This window comes from Anopheles coluzzii, chromosome 2 (genome assembly GCF_943734685.1).
Source record: "Anopheles coluzzii chromosome 2, AcolN3, whole genome shotgun sequence".
NCBI classification, from domain to species: Eukaryota; Metazoa; Arthropoda; class Insecta; order Diptera; family Culicidae; genus Anopheles; species Anopheles coluzzii.
In genome coordinates, this window is record NC_064670.1 from 92,542,614 (window position 1) to 92,564,869 (window position 22,256).

Here is a 22,256-nt window from a genome sequence, read left to right on the forward strand (position 1 = left end):
TTGAGGTCGTTGCGAAATACTTTCCTTTGGTTTTGTGCAGAATTCGGTAAGCTTGTTTAAAGTTTTTTTTCTCCCGATTTTTTAAATTATTTTTGGTGTTACCTAGACCAGAGACTTCTAAATATTTGGCAGAAACTTCTAAATATTATTATTAAAGAGCCTAAGTAGTTGATGTCGGTTCAAGGAATGTTTATAATAACTATTTTTGTGTATAACTTAGCTTCTTCAATGCTGATAGTTTTAGTCCAAAATTATAAAAACTGAGCTAAAAGAAGAATTTTTATCATGCTTTATTATTTATTCAATTGTTATTGAGTTTTTACATAGTTTTTGGCCCTAATATCAAAAAGTATCTTGAATTACATTTCTGTTTATATTCTTATGCCAACCAGATACAGCTGCTGCTTCACAACTGACCACTTTCAAGATATTTTAGCTATTTTGTTCTTTAAATTAGCAACCAATTAGCAAATGTCCCTGTTTGTCACAAACTGTCCGCAGTGATTAGAGTTAAACAAATAGCACATCTTCTTTTCTTCTTGCACCGCTCCAACCAACATCCATCACCTCGTGACTTGGTTTACTTTGGACAACCACCGCATCTGGACTGTGTCGCCGACAAGAGCGTGTATCGCACTCAAACAAGCAACCAAAAACAAACAAAGCAAAAACAACAGCCACTGCAGCCCCCCTCTGCCGCATTGTTTTGCTTTTAACTGCCAAAAATCATCACCTGGAGCGGTGAAGTGTTGGTGAAGTTGGTTTTTCAACAACTTTCTTTGCACCCCAATTCCGCATGTGTGTGTGTGCGTATGTGTGTATGTGTGTGGTCGTTAAGCGGTCACATGCAGACCGGTAAACCACGGGCGTCCAAATTCTTGGCGTAAAGTTTTTCGCAACACCGTCCGCTTACTAACCGTTACTTAGCCGAAAAGTCAACTGCACGATGCGAACCGACCCGTCCCGCCACTGACCCGGTCTTGGCTCGCGGTCTGCGGTTCGGTGGTTTGACACCGCGAGCATAACACTTCCAAACCCCTGCGACCCCCTGCGACCTCAGCTAGACGTGGGACAATGCGTGGCTTGATGAATATTCAAACCTTTCGACACTTTCGGCGTTAAGACACTGGGCGTGGGGCGTGTGAAGATTTCGTCGGGGTAATGTTTTGGGGGGGGGGGGGGGGAGCGGTGGACACACCGCTACACGGAAGCATTGTTTCTGGCGGGTTGAAGATCGGGCCAGTGTATCGTGTACCTTTTCCACACCGAAAATCGGGTTAAGAGTAAACTTTCCCGCCATCGGATCGCCTGGTGGTGGTGCGATGGACGTGCATGAGTGGATTGAGGCTTCGAGGCGCGGATTGTAACGGAGCTTGGTGTCTGGTGATGGTGGAGTATGGTTTCGGTGGAAGTATTTCCACCCCGCTGCTTTTGGATATTGGAGCTTGCTTCACGCAAAGTGTCAACAAAGCAGCGCATAAACATACGATGCTTAGGTTTTGAGTCTTGCAAGAGCCTTCTAGGAGCGTCCATGTGCTGTTGCTAACCGTTAAATCTCGGCTATAGCGCTACGGAGTTATGGAGAGCCACCGGAACCGCCAGCCGCCAGTGATCAGCGACAGTCTGCGGAGAAAATCCTCAGCGCGGCAGCAACCGCCCGTCAAACGTATGACACACTGCCAGCAAACGGTCCGCAAACGGTTGCAAATCTTCTCGTCAACGGATCGGGCTTGTAATTATATCGCTCCGACGAATCTTCGACCCAGGGCAAAGCGCCACCAGAAAGAGAGGGAGAGAGACTCAGCAAAGGCAACCCGCAATGGAGCGAGTCTCCAGCCTCCGCCACTACCAATCGTATCGTCTTATCGTGTCATCTTATCTTGCGAGATTTTTTTTTATTACGGTCACAGATAATTTATACCGCAGATGCGCAGCTGGAGAAGAAAAAACCGCGCGCTCGAGAAGACACACAGTCCGGACGGGGTTTGGAAGCTGGACAAGCGGTTCTACCGGATTCCTAGGCGATGCTAGAGTCGCGCAACTGGGAACAAGGCGACAGGGGTTGGGAGACCCGTGTCACCCGGGAGTCATTGTACCGGCAGGCACTGGGTGGATGCCCGCTGGCAGCTACTGGTTGAGAGAGAGAAAAAAAAACGCACAGCACAGCATAGTAAAACAAACAAAAGCGACAACCGAACATAGCTCGACGATGCTCTTCTAACACGCTCCGTGCGATGGAAAGGACGCCTGGTAGGGGAAGGGAATGTTGACTAGAACTCACATGGCGTGCATGGCGTTCTAGACATTTTCCGGTTGTCTCGTGATTTCCCGCGATATTGATCTTGTTTTAATCGTTTGCTGTTAAGAGAGTGGATTCTTTTTTTGCCTACTTCTTCTCTCCTTGCTCTTTTCCCTGTGAACATGAACAGTTTGCGAACATGAAGATTTACTATCGGGTATCGCGTTTGCGTTCCAGTGGATGATGAGATAACATGGAAGGGGGTGGAAAACAAGGAATAGGATTGTTTAATAAAAAGTGTGAGAGTATGAGGAAATATAAAGAAATCAATGCAATTAGCATTAGTTATAGATTCAACAAAAACTAAAACAGACAAAAAAAGAGATATTAGTGCAGAAGATAATGCGTAAATTTAATAAACCTAACATTAATAACAACTAAGTAAGGACACATCTAAAAAAAAGTAAAAACAAATAGATTGTAGATTAGTAGAACAAACCGAGTAAAATAAATTGAATAAGTTAAAAAGTAATAAAATTAAAATATAGAAAAAAGACAAAAAAAGCAGATGAAGTCATGGCTTTAAGAATGGGAGATTTTTTGAAATATAATTGGAGAGAAGAATCGGAGTGAATAATTTAAAAAATGATAGAAGAAAACTTAAATTAAAAATTAAAACATCAATAACAACTAAGTAAGGACACATCTAAAAACAAGTAAACACTAATAAATTGTAGATTGGTAAAAGAACCCGAGTAAAATAAATTGAATCAGTTAAAAAGTAATAAAATTAAAACATAGCAAAAATAAATAATGTATATAATGTCAATGCTTTAAGAATGAAAGATTTAAAGAAATAAAATAGGAAAGAAGAATCGAAGTGAACAATTAAAAAAATATATAGAAGGAAACTTAAAATAAAGAAAAACGAGAAAAAAACACATTAAGCTTTGTCAAACTTGTCAAGTCAATAAACATGATCTTAAAGAAAAAGCATTGAATTTGTAACAGTTAACTAGAAACTGGTTAAACATATGAAATGAAAGGAAAGAAGAGGAATAAAATGAAATGAAAGATTGAATCAAAATTAAAGCTACAGAAAAATATACAACGAAAACAGGCAAAACTAGAAAAAACTAGAAACACAAAATAAGATTTATCAACTTGATCATAAAGTGAATAATGTCATCCATCATAACCCTATCAATTGTATCATATCGGCACAATATCTCCTGATTGTAGTCAGTACATGACATTACAATTAGGAGTAAAATATGGAATTCGAACTTTATCGCACACCAACGCAACAGCGTGCTAATCGGTGCTTCCCTTGCGCTCGTTACCCACCATCTCCCTTTGCCCTCTCTCCGCCTCTTCCATAACACATGTCCTAACAGCTCGTAATAAAAGTTAACGAGCGCGTAAATTTAAGGCCGGACGAACCGCTGTGGAGTGGGACAGCACTAGAATAGAACCCGAGCGGTTTCGGCCGGTGTGAATGCAATCGGCGTGCGAATGTGCGAAGAAAACACACACAGACACAAGAAGAAAAACTGAACCAACAATAAGATCAAACGGCTATGGTTGGTTGCTATCGTCTTGTGCTGTGGCCGGAGTTCGTTCGTTGGGAATGCCATGCCTAGGCAGCAGTGTGTGGTAGTTTTGATTCGATTTTTGCACCTCCAGTTATGCCAGTTTTCTTCGACCGCCCGGTGTCGAACGGCCGTGTCGTAAATCATCGTCGTGTGAGTGAAGCTGACCGCTGACCACACGGGGCACGGGAATGGCGCCCAGGATGGCTCCCAACTTTCAGACCCGCAGAAGAACCGACCGAAGTAGATGGGGAGGCAGTGATTGAGGTGGCGGATGGGAAGATGCAGGGCCAGGAATCCGGTGGGGAGCATGTGAGTTAAGTAAATACGATCTCATGAACATGCGAAAATCATGTTGGATGTTCCGGTGTGTTGCGACTCCACGTCGATGGAACAAAGCTTTCAGAAAACGGTCGGTGGTGCCAAAGGGAAACCGGTTAGCACTAGTTCCTGGCGTTTCTGCTCAGGACCTTCTTTCGTGAGACAGCAAAGTCTGGCAAGATGGTTATTTTTTGTTACTGTGACCACTCTGTCAGAGTGATTTGATTTAATTGAATTATTAAACTCGTGGGATGTACATCTTCATCCGACGGTTCACCCTGGGATCATCCGCTCAGATGACGTTAGCTAAAACTGGGCTGTAATTCTCTTTCATTGCCATTATCGCCATTCAAGTGATGAAGTGCTGAATGGCCACCCTTTTTTTGTGCATGTGTCTGCAGTAGTGTGGTTAGAGCGTGGTGAAGATAATCCGGAATAGATTGAAATAATAGTAATGCGCTTAATGTGAGGTTGGCAATGATCTTCGGCAGGGCGTGAAGAAATAGATCATTGTCCCACGTCCCATGGAGAGAGAGAGAGAGGATCGCCGGTTGTATGTGTCTCTCTCATCGCACTAACTTTTCCGCATGGATGCAATCCTTTCCTCTGATACTCAGGGTTTAATCAGTTCTCTCCCATAGCAATTAATCTACGCACCGGGTTGGCGCTGTAAATCTCTTCTGCCCGCCACACGATCCTTTCCGAAGGTTCGCGCCGTGTACATGAAAGGGCAAACATAGCAGCAAGGACGGTGAAGTGGCGAAGAAGCGTCTGCGTAATGCTGCCATCTTCCCAAGCGTAACAGCTGCTCCGGCTTGCATGAACCACGCCCGGTTTTGGACCTTCCGATGCGAACCAGTTGCAGCCCGAAGACCCGCAGAGTTCAGAGACCTTGAGCACGAACTTGGGCATGCTGCTGCTGCTGCTGCTGCTGGGATCGCGGTTATTCGTACGTACATATCGGTGGCAGCAGTAGCGGACGACTTTAACGGCCGATTTCTCCCGCTCAATGTGTACCCGGAACGATCGACTCCATCTCGGAACCACTCGGTACAAGCGTTCTTGGTAGTCGTCTTTTTTTTTATTCCCATTTCTGGCAAATCCTCATTTCAATCTCCTACGCCGGCCGGTTGTCGCTTTTGTTGAAACGTCATTAATCGGCGGTTAGACCCCGGGGAAGAGTTGCTTCTGGGGCCCTGGAGAGGTCAGAAAAAGCTGCCCAGAGCGGTGGATCGAGCGCACCGGCGCACCGGAGTGTAGAACGAAAAATGGTTAATTGATATCCATTTGGAAAGGGGGTTTTTGCTTTGCTTTGGGGAGTGAAGTGTTATTCTTTCCTTTCAGATCTTCTCAATGACGTTTGTTGGAGTTTTAGGGAGGATTGAATGCGAAGAGCGCCGTCGGTGTGAAACTGTGTTTTCTTAGCCGGTTGAAGCGTTCGATACGCATTAATCGCGGCTTGATTATCGTTCGAAGGGTCGTATAGATTCGATTGAAGATCACCACGTACAAAACCCGAAAATCAGAGTGTGATTGTACTTTTACTGGTGTGAGTGTGTGTATGAAAAGTTTAACAGAAACGAAGTAAACTCAAGCGCGTGCCGGTTTCGAGTGTTATGTTTAACGCTTCAGTGAGATGAAGCATGGCAAGAAATTGATTAGAAGTGAGTTTCAAGAAGCAAAAGGTAAATGGAAGTAGACTCTGACGGTTTGAAAAACACACATACACACGTAGGAGAAGGAACTGTTTGCTCTAGTTTTGCATTGGGCATGGGATTTGCAAGGGCATGATGTAGCCAACGGTATCGTAGCAGATTTTAGCCTCTCGTGGAGAAGTGGAGAAGTAATGGAACGAATCCAGAAATAACTGTAGCTGGGCATTGCGAAATTGATTTTTTTTATTCCTAGGTTCCCTTTAAACTCACAGAAATTAAATTTATATTTTAGCTGATAAGTAAAAATAACAACAAATATTATAAAGCTTTATTTCCAAAATTACAAGTTGTAAATATCATTTCTGAATGCTTTTTTTCTGAACTTCTATTTAACAGTTTCTACGAAAATCTGACAAGGAATGTAGATTTTTCTTGCCTTTTTTCTTGCATAAAGACATTCTCACAGTTTGCCAGCCTTGAAAGGGAGAATAATGGTTCCCGTAGCACAACAACACATACACACACAAGTCCTTGGAAAGTGGCCAGCCCAACGGGAAATAATGAATCAATTTCGGTTTCATGCTCTTAACGAGCTGCGTTACTTTCCAGCGCAGCGTTGATAGAGCCGTTTCATGAGTCAGTCCTTCTCTTGCTGAGCTTTCAAGGACAAAGGTCGGAGCTTTTCGTGTCTGTTTTTTCTTCGGCTTTGCTTTCTGGCTTTCCGCACAACGATTATCTTTTATTTGATGTGTCCGGAATCCTAAACACCGACCGCATCCCAACCACCGTCCACAGCGTGCAGGTCCAGCAGCAAAAGGTCAACAAGTACACCCCACTGTCGGGACCGATCTTGTCTGATCTGTTTCAGAAATCTCTGTGTTTTCCCTTTCCCATTGCTAGGAACCTTGCTTCACTGGAGAAAATGAGCTTTCGAGCGACTCGGGATGGGCGAAATGAGCGTTAAAGTAAATATATGCTTATGCTGCCCACATTAAAGCGCACCGAGGTCAGACAGCCATCGACTTGGAGGGCGAGCAGTGGAAGAAGGAGATGAAAAAAAAAACAAACTAACGAGAACTACATGGACCCACTGTTTGTGGTAGCATCCGGTAGACAGGGAGGACTGCCGGGAGCAGCATCGCACCCGCTGCCGGAAAGGAGGTGTAGCGTGTGCAATGGGTGTGGATTGGGAAACCGCCCTGGGACGGGAAGCATAAACGTCGAGCCCTGTGGGTTGTGCGCGTTCTCGCTGCAAGGGAACCGTGAAATGGAAAGTGAAATTCATCCGCATGTGCAACCGTTAAGTAAAGCATGGGATGGAAAGGGTAAATCGGGGTGGGCTTGGGAGAAGGCTCGGAGCAAAACAACAGCAAAAATACAGACACGGAAGAAAAAAAAAACATGCACACACAAACACCAATCCTGCCGTGATGCTTTCTCCTGCGCCTTTTTCTTGCCCCCAAAGGCAAAGGGGGTGAAGCAGGGAAACGGTTGTTTTGGGGGAGGTGCGTTTAGGTTCATCCGGTCGTTTATGCGCTGGATTGCAGTTTTTTCGTGTGTTGGTAGTAGAGAGGGAAGAGGGATGAAAGAGTCATGAGTTGGTTTTACATTTTTTGCTTCCATTGCAGCTCACTCGGGCATCATTTTTGTTAGTTTCTGTCAGTTTTTCTAGTCAGTTCTGTTTCCACTGCTCCTTGCAGGGAGTGGGAGAGGATAGGAGAAGGAGGAGGGCACATTTTGGAGCAATTCGAATGAGCAGTGAAATTGTGGTTGACGATGTGGAAGAGAAATACGCCACGATTGTAGATTACTTCTTCGGCTGCACCGTTGCGCTAGAGTGTGTCATAAATGTTAAAATAGCAAGGTAGATTTTTTATAATGATTCATTAATATATTTTTAGAAAAAAAAAGTTTTTTAAGGTTATATTTTTTTTTTTCAATCTGTGTAAGAAACCCCTAATTGCCAAGCTTAGAAACCGATTTTAGAGGATTTAAATTTAAATTTAAAATTAAAGTAGCAATTTCAATGTAATTATTTCTAAAAATGTGGAAAATTGCACATATTTCATTTTTGAACTTTAATCAAGGGGAAAGTTCTTCGTTCCAACTTAAATAATTTTCTTTATTATTGAAAATATTTATTATTTTCTTGATATCTTATATTCAATTGTCCAAGAAACTTGAAACAAGCATTTAATATTATTACAAATTAATCTTCTAAGCATGTTTTAAGTAACAGAAAAAAGATAAAAACAATCAAAATTCGAAACAACCTTTCGATTAAAGTAATGTTCAAAAGTTCACTGGCTCGCAAGTAAATACCACCGTTCACCCTGTTGCCCCGGTGCGGGAGAAACGCGCAATAAAAGCAACGAATGCGTATGGAAACCGCGCAAAACACACGCGCCACACAGGACCTTGCGAAACATTCGTCAGCCGGCTCCGTTCCCATCGGCAGAAGAAGGACGACGACGACGACGACAACGGATCCGGTCCCGGCCGGAAGCCGGCATTTTGCAAACCGGTGCCGGTATCTTACCAGCCGGTGCGCGTCCCAGGCTGTACCGAACCGAGATGGAGGTCGGAATGAAACGTTGTATTGAGGAGGTGAGAAGGAGGAGGAGGAGGAGGCGGAAGGGATGAATTGCGAATCAGAAAACCCTTCAATCAAAATCGTAGCACTGGGCTGAAGTGGAGCTGTTCTCGGGGTTTTGGCGTGTGTGTGTGTGCTCGTTCTGTTTATTTGTGGAATGAACGCTTGGGTAGGCATGGATGTCTGGTTGTTTTTTTTTGTGTGAGGGGAAAAAAGCATTCGCCCTGGTCGAAGTTTTAATTACTGACCAAAAACCTGACGATGACCTCAATTAAAAGGGCCCACTTCGGGCGCCGGCGAATGAAGTGCTCCAAGTGGACACGTGTCCTTCGGGCAACGTGCCGGCCCAACAGAGGAAAGTAATAATTAAACAAAGAAGTCTCTCGCTCGCTAGAACGTTCCCTTCCCGGGTGAGGCGTGCATGATTTGAATAGGAACGGGGGGAAAAGGAAAAGAATAACCACACTCGGGGTACACTCGGTGCCGTTTTTGTCATGTCAAATTAATAATTTAAATAAATTCACTGCAAATGATCGTGCGCCACCATGCCTTACCTTTTGCAAAACTGGCCTCGAACGCGAACAGCACCGCCAGCAGCGTCACCAGCTTCCACATGGTTGAGCTCCGATTAGTCTCACACACACAGACACTCACACTCACACAAACACACTCACAGAATGTACCGTTTTTTCCGAATGGTTGCAAGAATGTTGCAACTGTTTTAACTGCACTTGAGTTTTGCTTCTTTTTTTCGCAACAAAAACACACCGTTCGCGGTCTGTTTCACTCGCGGGGATGCACACGATGCACTCTGAATAGTTTTTTGTAGGTCGTCTTTTCAGTGTTTTCTTTTTTTCTTGTTTCACTGTCACAAAATGTTTATACTAAAATAGTCTGAAACCATAACAGAGAATAAAATATAACAAATGTTGAAATTAAATGATGAACATTAAATTATGATTTATGATGAACTAGTGACGAAAGTTCATTAGACAAAATTTATTTGAAATACTTATTAGCACTTGCTTCAGGCATTTAATTTTTAAACTCCTAAAATGAAATAGCAACCCACAACTAAAATCCATTTTCAGTAATTATTGAAGACAATAAATCGTCAAAATTTAAAACATAACTCATTTTAAAGCATTCATTTGAAATGAAAAATAATGAACGTTTTGCTCTCTGTATGACAGCGATAAATCACAGCTGAAAAAAACAAGTAAACAGCATAATAGAAGAAAAAAACGAAATCAACCCGTCATCATCATGGACGGATGACAAATTTTCGTTGATTATCACGACACGGCAGTGCTTTCGGCAAACGTAACCAAAACCCACTCAAATGGTGTCGAGTCGAGAAGACAAGACGTTCCTTCTTGGTTTTTTTTGGTTTTGTGTGTGTGTTCCTTGCAATTTGCAACGATGCGTCTACCACCGTCGCCCGGCTTCCGGTGCATCTTAATTAATCCATCCAGTTCGTTTTTTTTGTTATTTGGCTCAGCAACGATCGCCAAACGTAACGAAGATAACGATTTTTCGTATATGTGTCTCCGATCGGCGAAAGAATATGACGATCGCCAAGCCAGCAGCAGAGGGACTGTGCAGCAAGCGGAGCTGCTGTCGGGAGCAGGTTCTGGCCACTTTTATCATTTAATTGAGTTTCGAGTCGCTTTGTCGGGCCCAAACACCTACGAAACGATCGCGAAACGCCGCTGCCGTCGCCGAACACAGTCCATTCACTGGCACAATTGGTAGTATTTTTGTTGTGTGGTTCGAGTACGTGTTCGGTCTCTGAGATGAGAACGATAACGGAAAGGGTCAAGCGACAAGTCTGTGTCTGGACAAGTGGAGTTCTGTTTTAAGTGAGTTTATAAATAAAAAGAGCTAAACCTTGATTCGAAAGAGAGAAAGGAATGTAAACGAACTGTTAGCAACCACCAAATCCTTTCCCAACACTATCTGTTTCAAATCGTTAATGAAGTCCAATGACAGAGTCTAATTAGTTTGTGCAATAACTAGTTGTGTCTTTCACTGTTGTCCATTGCAATCACTTTCTGGAGGTACTCAAATTTGAATCCATTTGCTTCAATTTTGTACTCTTTTGCACGGGTTTAAGTCATTGTCACCAATTATACACTTCATTCCGTTTGTCCGCTGAAACTTTCATTCAACAAAAACACTCAAAATCACGCACGAAAATCCGTTCACCGCAAAACAATCGAACCACCCAAACGCACCTCTTTCACGTGCGCTCGCACACACCAGTGTAGGGCCAATACTCGTGGCGGGGCTTTGCACTCGCACTCGCAGTCACCGTCACTGGTGGTCGGGAAAAGGCAACAAACTGAAGCGCACTCGGGCGGTCGGGAAGGTATACACAGACACTGCACACGGCGCACTCCGAACGGCTCCACCAACTGGGGTTCGGGGTGAGTTTGGAAGAAACTGGTCCAAGTCCAAGGAGAAATAAATCGAGAATGAATTTTCAATGCCAAGGCTTACGGAATTTATAGAGAAAGCCACGACCGCCGCGAACGCGGGCGCAGCGACCGCGAGCGCAATCGGCCACCGGCACTCCAGCTCCCTCCCCCGGTCCGAACAGTCCCGGACGAGGGGGGTGAGTTTGCTTTTGTTTGCTTTTCACATCTTTCTTTCCTCTCCCTCGCTGGTGCCGGAAGAGGCGCAAAAAGGTAGCGGCGTGCAGCCTCCCAGGAGGAGTTCGCTCACCGACACCGTTCGTGGGGCTTCGCAACACACTCTCTGTGAGCCGGCCCGACCGAACGCTCTCCGACGTGCTCAGCCCGAAGCGTAACATCTCCAACTCTTGGCCTTCCCCTGTTTTGTGGCCGATGCTTCGGGAAAAAGAGGATTTGGGGGTTGCACTTTTCTCTGGCGTGATCTTCGATTGAGAGTTGCGCGAGGAAAAGCGAACGATCGTGACGCTCCACTCGCTGTGGAGAGCTCTCATCCTCTCGCCGAATGTAGGGGATGAAGGAGTTAATGAAGAGCAAAACCTTCAACTCAACTCTTGATTCCGCCGAGCGATGTCGAACGAACCGAACGCCGAACACGAAGAAAGGTGGAGAAATGGGAGAGCTGATGAGATTGTGCACGGTCACCGGGAGAGTTTCGAGTTGGAGTCCATGTGCCGCCGATGGGAGAAAGTGTGAGCCGAGGACGGGTGGACCAGTGCACACCGGATGCAAGTGCAGCTGAGATTGCAGCAGCATTGCAACGAACTCTCACGGTCGGTTGTTCGCTTTTGGGGGGCTGGAAAAAGGTTATTTTCTTTCTCTATCTCTCTCTGTCTGTCTCTTTTGCACTCCGCACTGGCGCTCCGTGCGTGTGGGTGTTTTGCGTTTTGTGTGTGTATTTTTGCGTTTTCGCACACTGGACCGAAGGTGTTTTAGGTGGTGGTCAAAATGGTAGTGTGGGCTCTAGCATTTTATGCTTTGTTTCACTGATTTTTAATTTTCTGGAGATGTTTCCAAAAGTATAAGATGTTCTGCAAGGCAACATAATTGACAGCTATCTTCAGATGCGTTTGAAATTGATAATACAATTCAAAGAATTATGTTAAATTAAGCTTATATAAAGTATTTTGAGAATCACGAGTTGATCTTATAAAATAAACGCAAATATATCTTCTTCATGAGACAACGCATACTGCTTGACTTCCTCTTTAGCAAACTCTTTTAGTATTCGTATAATTCTCGATTTTCATGAATTTTTTGCAATAGTTTAAAGTCCATTGAAGCCTAATTTGTATTCTAGTATTTTTAAAAACTTCTGCATTAGCGTAAAAACATCCTAGTTGAGCCTTGCAAGCAGAGTTAAGAATTTTGATAGACAATAATAAGATATATTTTTAATTTCGCCTTTGGTCTTTGGTCGATCTCCATTTATTGTAATTGATATTTTAATGCTGCTAAACATGAAAAAATTAAATTAAATTAAATTAAACTCCAAATATATGTGGTTATATTACCATTTCAGTTAAATTTATATTTTTACTCATTTTTAACTTTAACTTTAAAATAATCTAATGACAAGGAGGAAATACCTTGCTGTAGATCAATATAAATCACCATTATTGGGCTGAAAATACGGCATACGTAATAATAAACTAATAAAAATAATAAAAAAAATACATTATAATAAAATGAATAAAACAATCTTATGTTTGGAATAAGACACATCAACAGATAGCTTGAGCTACTAAACCTTAAGCTTATTATTAGAGGTTTTGGTGAACTAAGACACTATCCTTTCGACTTAAAATAGATTACATATTAAATATATTTCTTGAATAGACATGTTTTCTGGCCTTTAACAAAGTATTTAAATTTAAATGCAGTTTTTTTTATTCAGGAATAATTTTCAATTCAATTATTCTTAAAAGATTTAGTTTAAACATAAAAAAGATTAAAGATTTTATTCCGTATCAGCTGATTTTTTTATGTATCAACATTCTACTGGATTTTATTGCATTTCATAAACAAATAACTTCATAAACAAACATAAACAAAAGCCTGATACAAGTTTTTAATGACCAAAAAACTAAAATATTTTGGGTAACAATAACTATAAACAACTTTGTATCCTCACACATTAATTGTGCTTAGGCTTTTTCCATATTGCCGTTATAGATATCAAAAATATACTCATAGTATCAGGTAAAACAGTAAATTGTAGTGAATCTTCAAGGGTATTTTTTTTAAATATTATTTTCACTTATTTATAGAACAATGACACAGAAATGACAAGAATTTCAAACAATCACTTATCAAATGAAACAATGCATGACTGTTTGAAGGTCACATTTCAGAACTTTGTATATTATGTCAAATTTAATATTTTCATCAATTAAAATCTAACATAAAGATAGTTAAATTATGCAGAATTTTAACACTTCATCAGTAGTCTTGGATATTCAAAGCAAACTTGAAGCTTAAAAACTGTTACACTTCGATTGTAATTAGTCTTTTTTAAATTATATTTAATTGCCACAACTAAACTTATGCAACAACTACAGACACCAATCTACAGTTATAGGTACAACAGAACAATCAGAGAATTATTGTTTTTTCAAAAATGTTTGTGTTTAATAATTTGTGAATCAATTTCAGGTTTGGGATTATTGGTTAGAGATTATGCTTGGAAATGTTATTTTAAAACATGGATTACTTTACCTGCTTGTCATTTCTAATTCGTCATATCTGTACCACTACAAATTGCATCCATAGTTCTGTTTTTCTGCTTAGCATGTATTCGCAGTGTCTTTGGCAACATTTGCAGTACAAATTCATTAATAGCAGTGTGAAGATTCCCCGGATTGTAAAGAAATTTTTCACCGGCGAATACATTTCTCCCTCTTATCTTTCCTGTCCGATCGACAGCATCTAGAAAAATTGCATTCACGCTTAAATATCACACTTTTCCACGACACACGATAAAAGCCCTCTGCATCCAAATGACAACTGCAACAGACGCTGTTGCCGAAACGGAAGGCTCCCAGAGCGTGACAGTGCACCGTTAGCCGAAAGATGTGCCCGGATTAGGTTGAGGATGGTGCCCGGGGGTTCATGGCTTACGGCACCATTATGTGCCGCCGTGTCGATACAACAAAGATATCTTGCATTTCCGCCTCGCGGATGCTTTTGTGTGCCCGGGAAGATGATTTATGAATCTACGGGGCTCGGACGGGAGGGAAAATAGCTGCGTGTCTGCGCTTGCAGCATTAGATCCAGGCCATCGCGATCCAGTCCGTCCAGTCCACGGGCGCACGGTAAACAACTATTAACCGGGCTGGTTATCTTGCATTAATTCAGCTTTCCATGTTCTGTAAGCGATAGGGTGGGAGAGGGTTCGAAACGCAGCTAACGAAATCATCAGACAAACAGACAAACAAACGAATAGCATCAGCACCAGCAGCAGCAGCAGCAACAGCAAATATGGACGAAAGTCTAAACAGACGAAAAGCCTGACTGCGTCAACGACAACTTTCCCTGTCCCGTCATATTATGCTATAGCCTACAAGCCGGTGCGGACATTATGCTGAGCGTAACGACGATCGGGCCGAATGATGATCAGCGTTTGATAATTCCTTCCCGACCGGGAAGCAAAGGCGGTGGCGTGCTCGAACGTTCGTGAGTGAGTCATTGAGTACAGGAGGGCAGGTCGGCAGCAGCAGCAACTACTAATTGCGTTTTTAAACGAACGAAACTTGCCATAATTTAAATCGTGGTTTGGTGCGTGCACGAGGTCACCGGAGCGGAGTGGGGAAGTGAGGAAAAAAGTCCAACAAGAGGGAAGCTGGAAATGTTGGCATTTCCAGCCTTTTTTGGAGGGCAGAAGAAGATTGCAATGCTTAACGATTGCTTTAATCGAGCTTCAATGAACCTTTTGGTGCTATGTTTAGGTTTTCAAAATTGATTTTTATGTTATTCTTTCTAAATTTGATACAAGGAAAATATAATTTTACAATCAATCCTTCTAAAATAAATTAAAAAAGGAAAATATAGATGAAACTGATCGTGTAAACTAAATTCTTTTGCCTTGAATAAACCCAAACTGTACCTCTAGGCCCTCTTACCCAAACTATACTAAGCAAGGGTTAACGAAGTCCGCTTATTGAAGTCTACTCTTGAGGCGCCATCGGTGCTCGGCCACACGACATCGAAAGTTCTAGTGCGTGTCTCGGCCTGACCATGTGAGGAACGTGGCACGAGGCTCACTGCCTTCGTTCGAACTAACCAACTCGGATGCGGGAATATAACCACACAGGGAAAAGGTCCGTCGAGGGATAGTTGCCCATTTATTGAACACTTTCGCAGCCAGCAAGTTCAATGGCCTCCCGAGTCTGGTGCGCCGTTCGACAGCTGATCCGGTGGCGAGCAGGACGTGTGTAGAATGGAAGAGGGAGGGATCTGCACGAGCGGTTTATGGATGTGTGATGTGGGAAGCGTAGGGTTTTCCTACGGGAGAGTCGAACGGGTGAAGTAAGTTTCACTTTTCATAGCGATCCTCTGCGGAAGGCTGTGGTTTACTGTGGAAACGATTGGTCTGATTGGTAAGTAGAAGAGATTAATGAGGCAAGTTAGGTTTGTGATTGTGTGAAACATATTAAATAATGTATGTTACGATGTTATCAAATTTATTCGATCAAAACAAAAAAGAATTACAGCAAATACGTTACATGGGGCTTTGCATGAGCAATTAATCACACAGAGCAACAACAGTTCACAAAAATTTACGATAACATCTGAAGCATCAATGAAACGAACCCTTTCTTCCAACACGAACGAAAGAAAGTGTTCAAGAATTTAATTTAAATGCAAATGAAAGAGCTGCACAAAATTCGTCTCTCGATCGTAAGCATTTCAATTAACGAACCTACGAACAATTACTTTCTTTGTGTCAAAAGAGAACCAAGGAAATATTCCACAACATAAACACTTTCATCGTTTCTCGCCGGAGTAGTATCAGAATCGCCGAAATCAAATTCTACGGAACAGTTTGTCTTCCCGATGTGACCCACTTCGGAGAAAGTGTGCAGCCAGATGGTCATGGGTTCAGCTGCAGCAAGCAGAAACACTGCACTTCATGCTCCCGTTGCCACGACCGCCCAAAGAAATGGAAAATTGCTCCCGCAGATGTCAAAGTGTATTACTGTCTTTTGTTTTTTGGTTGTTCGTTTTCGTTTTCGGGAAGTTTGACTTCTTTTTCCATCGCCCCATTCTCGTGCTGTCCCGTGTTGTCTCGGAAATGAAAATGACAGCGCACATTACACATTGGGGTGATCTTGGAGATAGTCAACCTTTATGTTTTTTTTTACTCGGCCGGCATCCGGTTGGGTAGTAATGGGACGAAGTCGAAAGTTAATCATAAAATTGCTGATAATCGAAAAACGAGAAAATGTGTGCCCCAGTAACCAATTCAACCCGGTGGTGCGGTTCAGTTAATTTTGCTCCCCTTTTGCAGCGAGCGACAGTTTTATGTGCGCAGCACATACCGCAACCAATGTACAATCGCTGGGGCTGTCAGTTGGTGGTTTGTTTGTGGCGAATTAAACAGTTTGCCCAAATTTTTACACCTTCCGGTGAAATGGCTCGTTGTAGCTGGCTGCGTACGGTAAAGGAGCTTCACTTTAATAGTTCATGCCTTTACTGTACAGGTAATTGTTGAAGAGTTTCCGCCATCGTTATTCAAGTAATGGAATTAAATTAATTGGAGCATAAATATTTATGTCTTAATTACAAAATTGTGATAAGATTGATTGTAAGTCAACAAATCGTTAAAAGCCTCAGTATGACATCTTTGCGTATGTATTTTTAACCCAATTTATAGCATTTTACCTTTTAATCCCAAAAAACTATCGACCAGCTTAAGTAAAAAATGCATCCTTAACGATTTATTGCAGTATTTGGCATAAATTAAAACGCCATTTATGGCGCTTACGTACCGCTCGCATCATTTCGACTTATTTTCCCTTTTATCTATCCAGTTCAGACTCGTTCATCATCAATCTGGCGGTCAACAAAACAAAAAAAAAACAGAAACCCCGTCCTAATCTCTAACCAAAATGCGTTGACCGTTTGGCACGATGGGAGGAGCGGCGCGACGATGCCGGCCTTATCATAAATTTCCCAATTTCACCTATTACGAGCGGTTACGTTTTCGTTTTCGATTGCTTGTTAAAAATGAATTTGTACGCGTGTGTGAGACCGTGCGCGAGCGTTTGCCTTTGCGTATCTTGTTTTTATTTGCTACCATTTGCCTACGTTTCTATAATTCGCTTTTCGATAGAAAGGAGGAAGGGTTCCACAAAATTGGAATGGACCAAACACTAGCGAATAAAGCAAAAACAAAACAAAAACAGCATCCCCTGCAGCAGAAGCTATTAAAAAATCGATTTATTTTCACTGCACCACGCTTAAGCTACCTTTCCACCCTCCTTATCCCATACTTTGCCGAAAAACAAAAGGAAACAGTTACGAAGAATCATGCAAAGAAGGGTAATTTTATTCCTTGCCAGACATTAACAAACTCGCAAAGGAAAGCGTCTATCGCTAAAAGGGGATTCCAGGGGCCTCCAGATTAATCGTGCGCGGTAAGGTGTCGAAACGTCAATTAAGATTAACCGGGCGATAAGTGAATTAATTGACATGGCCGTAACGTAAGCCTGCGCACAGCATCCTCTGGTCCTCACAATCTTGCCGTCGTCGGTTGTTTTTGGACTTCAAAATCGTCATTCATCCTTGTTGGGACGTATGATGAGTAGCACCGAGCCGAGCAGACGATCCCGCCAAACGACCGGAAGCTTCGGGGTACGATCGTGCGAAAGCTTTCGATAACGACATGCAGGCGGACTTGAGGAAGGCCTTTTTTGTTTTTGCTTGGTTTTGGTTATCGTGAAACTATTTTTTTAACGATTAGGAAAAGCTGAAATAGATAAATTTGTGCTTCCCGCAAAGGAACAAAAAGAAGACGGGAAACCCCCGTCATCATAACTGGCGGGTGGCATTTGTATGCAAATTGGGATTCGGGACGATCGGGTTTGGATTTGCAGGGATATCTTAATTTTAATGGCAATGTGTGCGTGCAAGGTTCAAAATGTTGTAGTTCCAAGGCTTTTGCGATTAATAGATGCAATAAATAAATGGAAAGCAGTGGATTAGGATTTATAAGCGGTAAAATGCATTAAATCACAGATGGTTAACGACAATGATAAGATACGAAGATACAAAGCAGACTGGCGGATTCATGAGCGATCTTCTTAAGCATAGATGAAACCTTAAACATGTTTAGTTTATAAGTTCATTTGAAAAATTATGAATGTGATTTTTTATTTCAAAATTTAAATGGAAGAAGATGCTGCATTTACTTTTAAAACAAAATATCGTGACTGGAAAAAAATAATCAAAATTATATAGGTATTTCTAAATTAGTCGATATATTTATTAAGTGTTTCAAGTTAAAAGATACAAAAATATTTGTAGAAGTAGTTAATGCAGGCCAAGACCGCAAAGCTGTTGTAGTGCCATTCGGTAGTGCCATTCGGTAGTGCCATATACTTATTCAAGTATAAGTCAATGAAAAATCATCATGAAACCGTTCAGTTTAAATGACGATTAAAATAAATATATTTTAGCTATCTTTAAAATAAAATAAAATAAAGATAATTTTAAAATAAAATAAAATAAAAATATAAATAAAATTTACAATCATCCAATCCCGTTTCAAGTTTGACACCCTTGCTTTACCGTTCGATCACTCCAAAACGGTTTTAAAATATGTCCGTTTCCGGTACTATTTTCTAAGGAAGGATAAATTTGGCCATGATTTAAATAAGTCAACGCTTTCCCTGGTGCTGATTGCTTTGCTTTCCTGTATGATTTCGATTTGGTTTCATATATTTGCTACAAAAACACACACACACACACGCAAAGGAGACGCACAGGCACATGGGGAAAGCTTTTGTTATGCACCGTAGCTATGGAGATGGAATTAGTTGGTACTTCCTGTGTATTTTACAGCTGCGACGTAATTTTTTGTTGTATGTGCCGTAGAAATCTTTCCCTCTCTCTCTCTCTCTCTCTCTCTCTCTCTCTCTCTCTCTCTGTCTCTCTCTCTCTTTCTCTCTCTATACGAACGAAAAGGACGTGCAAAGGGACTGGCGCGTGAATATTGCGCTGGGAATTAATAATTATTCGAGCTAGGTGTTTTTTAAGGCCCTCCCAGCGGTTCTCGGATCTTCCGCAAAGGTTATTCCCTAAATTGATTGGACCCGAACGAACGAACGAACGATCGAACGAAACGATCGAACGATTATTACAATGGCATCATGGTCCTCACACGGGTTCACGCGAGGAACGCAAGCAGTGATGCGCACCTTTCCAAACCAATTTTCATCTGATGCGCCCTCCGTTCTCCAGCCGAGACCTCTCATTAAACGCCACGAGCACAGGGTTCCGATCAGATTCACTTTTCTTACCCAGCGCTGTGAAGGAAGCGTCGTGAGTCGATTTCGAGTCGAGCGTGAGCCAAAAAGGCAGTCCCTTCGCACGCCATTTCGCTGATGGGGCTGGACGGCAGTTTCACTTTCACTTTAGCACGCGTTTACGTTTCGGCTGGGAAGGAACGACGGTAGATGACTCTTGAGCACTATGCGATTTTCCTGAAAGGGAGGATGTTTTTCTGTCGTTCGATCATCGATTAGGTCAACTGGATGCCTTGGAGCAGGCGCAAGCAAAGGTAAAGGGTAGAGAAGACTCTCATTGCAAACATTGACGGGTGTGCGATCGGAACTGTCTTCCGTCCTTTTTCTGGAACGGATGAATGTTTAACTTTAGCCCAGTCGAATGGGGGGCTAGGTAGCATGTGGGTAGCTCAGATGGAATACGAACTTTACCGGGAGCGAGGAAAAATTGCTAGTTAACGTGTCACAGAAGGTCGAGGGTAGGGACATTAATGGGAAGGGCAAGGGTTTAATTATATTGATTAAGTAATTTCACTTTGATATCGAGCATGTGGCAACTGATGGAATATCGAAGAGGGGTTCCCTTCATTGTTGTGGTACAAAGTAACATTAAAGAGGAAATATGACTTTTTATAACTTATAAATTTAACTTATCAATTTCTATTTTTCTATTTTTTACTATTTTTAAGGTCCGAAAATATATTTGTAAGGTCCATTAGAATACTATTATTATTTGAAATATTTGATTTACATCTTTTTCATCACATCAATATAAAATACCTTTTTCATATCTTATTTTACACTTGTTTATTATATTATTTCTTTTTTAATTTATTGATTTGGACTTTTTACTATTTTATATTTATGTTGTTGAATACTAATGCTTTATACACATAAAGTCATAAAATAATTTGTTATTCTCTTTTTTATACATAACGCTTTTATTGTTGTTGATTGTTTACTTGTGCTAATTCACTTGAATTAGTTAGTTATAACATTTATTTTTATTTTCCTTTCATTCATATGTTTTATTCTACAATTAATTTCATAAAGTGGTTTTACTCTGTTTTACAGCTCTAGTTGCAATTTAATTGTTTTATTGTCAGCGCGATAGACACTAACAGCTGTTAATGGCTTCACCACTTTGCACGCCATAAAGCGATCCGAATAAACTCATAAATCTAATGAAAGTTTCATTACGTGCTTTCCACCATTAAGTTGAAGATTTTATTTCGTTTGATGTCATTTCGCTTCTTTTGAAGCAAAACCCATTTGACATTCGCTTCTCTTCTTACAACGATTGCAGTAGAAATCTTTGCGAAATAAATTCATTAAACTCACAGTACGCATACGCTGACATAAGCTGCAACTTGTACTATCCAGACGTGCAGGTATGCCCTTCTTCACCTTCGCCTTTTCAGTGGCTCAGTGGCGTGTCTTCATCGACGTCTAATTCGTGACTCCCGTTGCACGGAGCGATCGTGTGCCAAATGGGGGGAAAGGGTTGACCGTCGTTGTTTATCTAATGCAATCAAGTGTCCTCCCAGCGAACATGGAGCCGCTGTCACGATGCCCATCATTTCACTGCCATCATGGTCCCCCCGGGCCGTTGCCGAGATGGAAGAATATTGGAAGGTTTGCGTTTGTCGGCACCGCAAGCTTCAATGATTTTGGTGGCTTTTTCCTTCCTCGTTGTAAGTCGGTTGTCCGCCCAATTCCCCAATCGAGTGAGCTTGGGATGGATCGTGCCACAAGCGGCTATCGTACGCTTAATTGCTGTGTTTGGTTGCGTTAAAAAGCTCTGGCGGGACGGGCAAAGAGGCAAACATTGGGCGGAGGGAAGCATGTGTGTGCTGCAGCAGGGTGAAAACGGATCCCGTGGGTCACACTTTTCCCAATCATCCTCGCTTGGCGTTGACACTGGCAAGGAAGTGCAGTGCCATTGAAAGGGAAATCGAAACATACATACACACACATGAAAAGGGAAACTTGCAGCGAAAAATAAATAACGAAGGTTCGAAAGATGTTGCTGGTTGCAACCGTATGTGGCGTGACATTTGCTGGGTTGCGCTAACCTTTCGTTAGCTACAGTGTGGGGCGTGTATTTTGTTGTTGGAGAAAGAAACGAAGCGATATAAATTTTGCAATTTCGAAGCAAAGTTTTAGTGACATTTAAGTGTAGTGTCAATTGATGCACAATTGCATTTTATCTCCATGGTTATTACTTATATTTCTTGCGATTAAGGAACTTTATTGTTGAACTCGACAACAAGTTGATTTATTTGACAGTTTAATATTTGTAGATTTCCAAATTAACGATCAAGTTCTTTTAAAACAATAAAATAAAGAAGAATACTTTGAATGGAAAAGAACGAACACTAAATATGCATGCCAAAATTGAAATAAATAAAATAAATAAATAAACCTCAATGCTTTTGTTCATTGGTGTCAATCAAAATCCACCTGTGTTCTTAAAAGTGTTCTGTTATTTCTCTCTCTCTCTCTCTCTATCTCTCTCTCTCTCTCTCTCTCTCTCTATCTCTCTCTCTCTCTCTCTCTCTCTGCCTAACTCTCTCTCTCTCTCTCTCTTTCTCCTATTTTATTTAACTATACTCTTTCTAACTCGTCCCTCTCTCGTGTTATTATTTTATTATTAGTATTATTATAATTATTATTATTATTATTATTATTATTATTCTTATTATTGTTATTTTTTTATTCTTATTATTATTATACTTGATAGTCGTCTTAACCTTAAACTGCAGCTTGATGATGTAAAGCTTATCGAACCCTTGGGTTTATTTTACATTTTACCTCTATCTTTAGGTATCAAAACTGCCTAAGAAACCTTTACTGTGCTCTGGTAAGGCCTATT

General features: G+C 41.6%; 2 protein-coding genes across 3 annotated transcripts in view; one reads left to right on the top strand and one right to left on the bottom strand.

The window, feature by feature from the left end:
- The window catches only part of LOC120951055 (agrin), a 49,423-nt gene extending 38,532 nt beyond the window's left edge, over positions 1 to 10,891 (bottom strand). The window contains exons 1-2 of one of the 2 annotated variants that reach the window (XM_040369562.2): positions 10,638 to 10,891; positions 8,955 to 9,294 (exon numbers count right to left, since the gene is read on the bottom strand). In XM_040369562.2, the coding sequence (XP_040225496.1) occupies positions 8,955 to 9,015 (61 nt within the window). In that variant the 5' untranslated portion in view covers positions 9,016 to 9,294; positions 10,638 to 10,891. Of the gene's footprint in view, positions 1 to 8,954; positions 9,295 to 10,594 lie in introns of both variants that reach the window. The other variant, XM_049605856.1, reaches the window with a different exon arrangement.
- LOC120950992 (pupal cuticle protein Edg-78E-like) overlaps positions 1 to 22,256 on the top strand; it is a 175,672-nt gene that overhangs the window by 47,468 nt on the left and 105,948 nt on the right. The window lies entirely within an intron of this gene.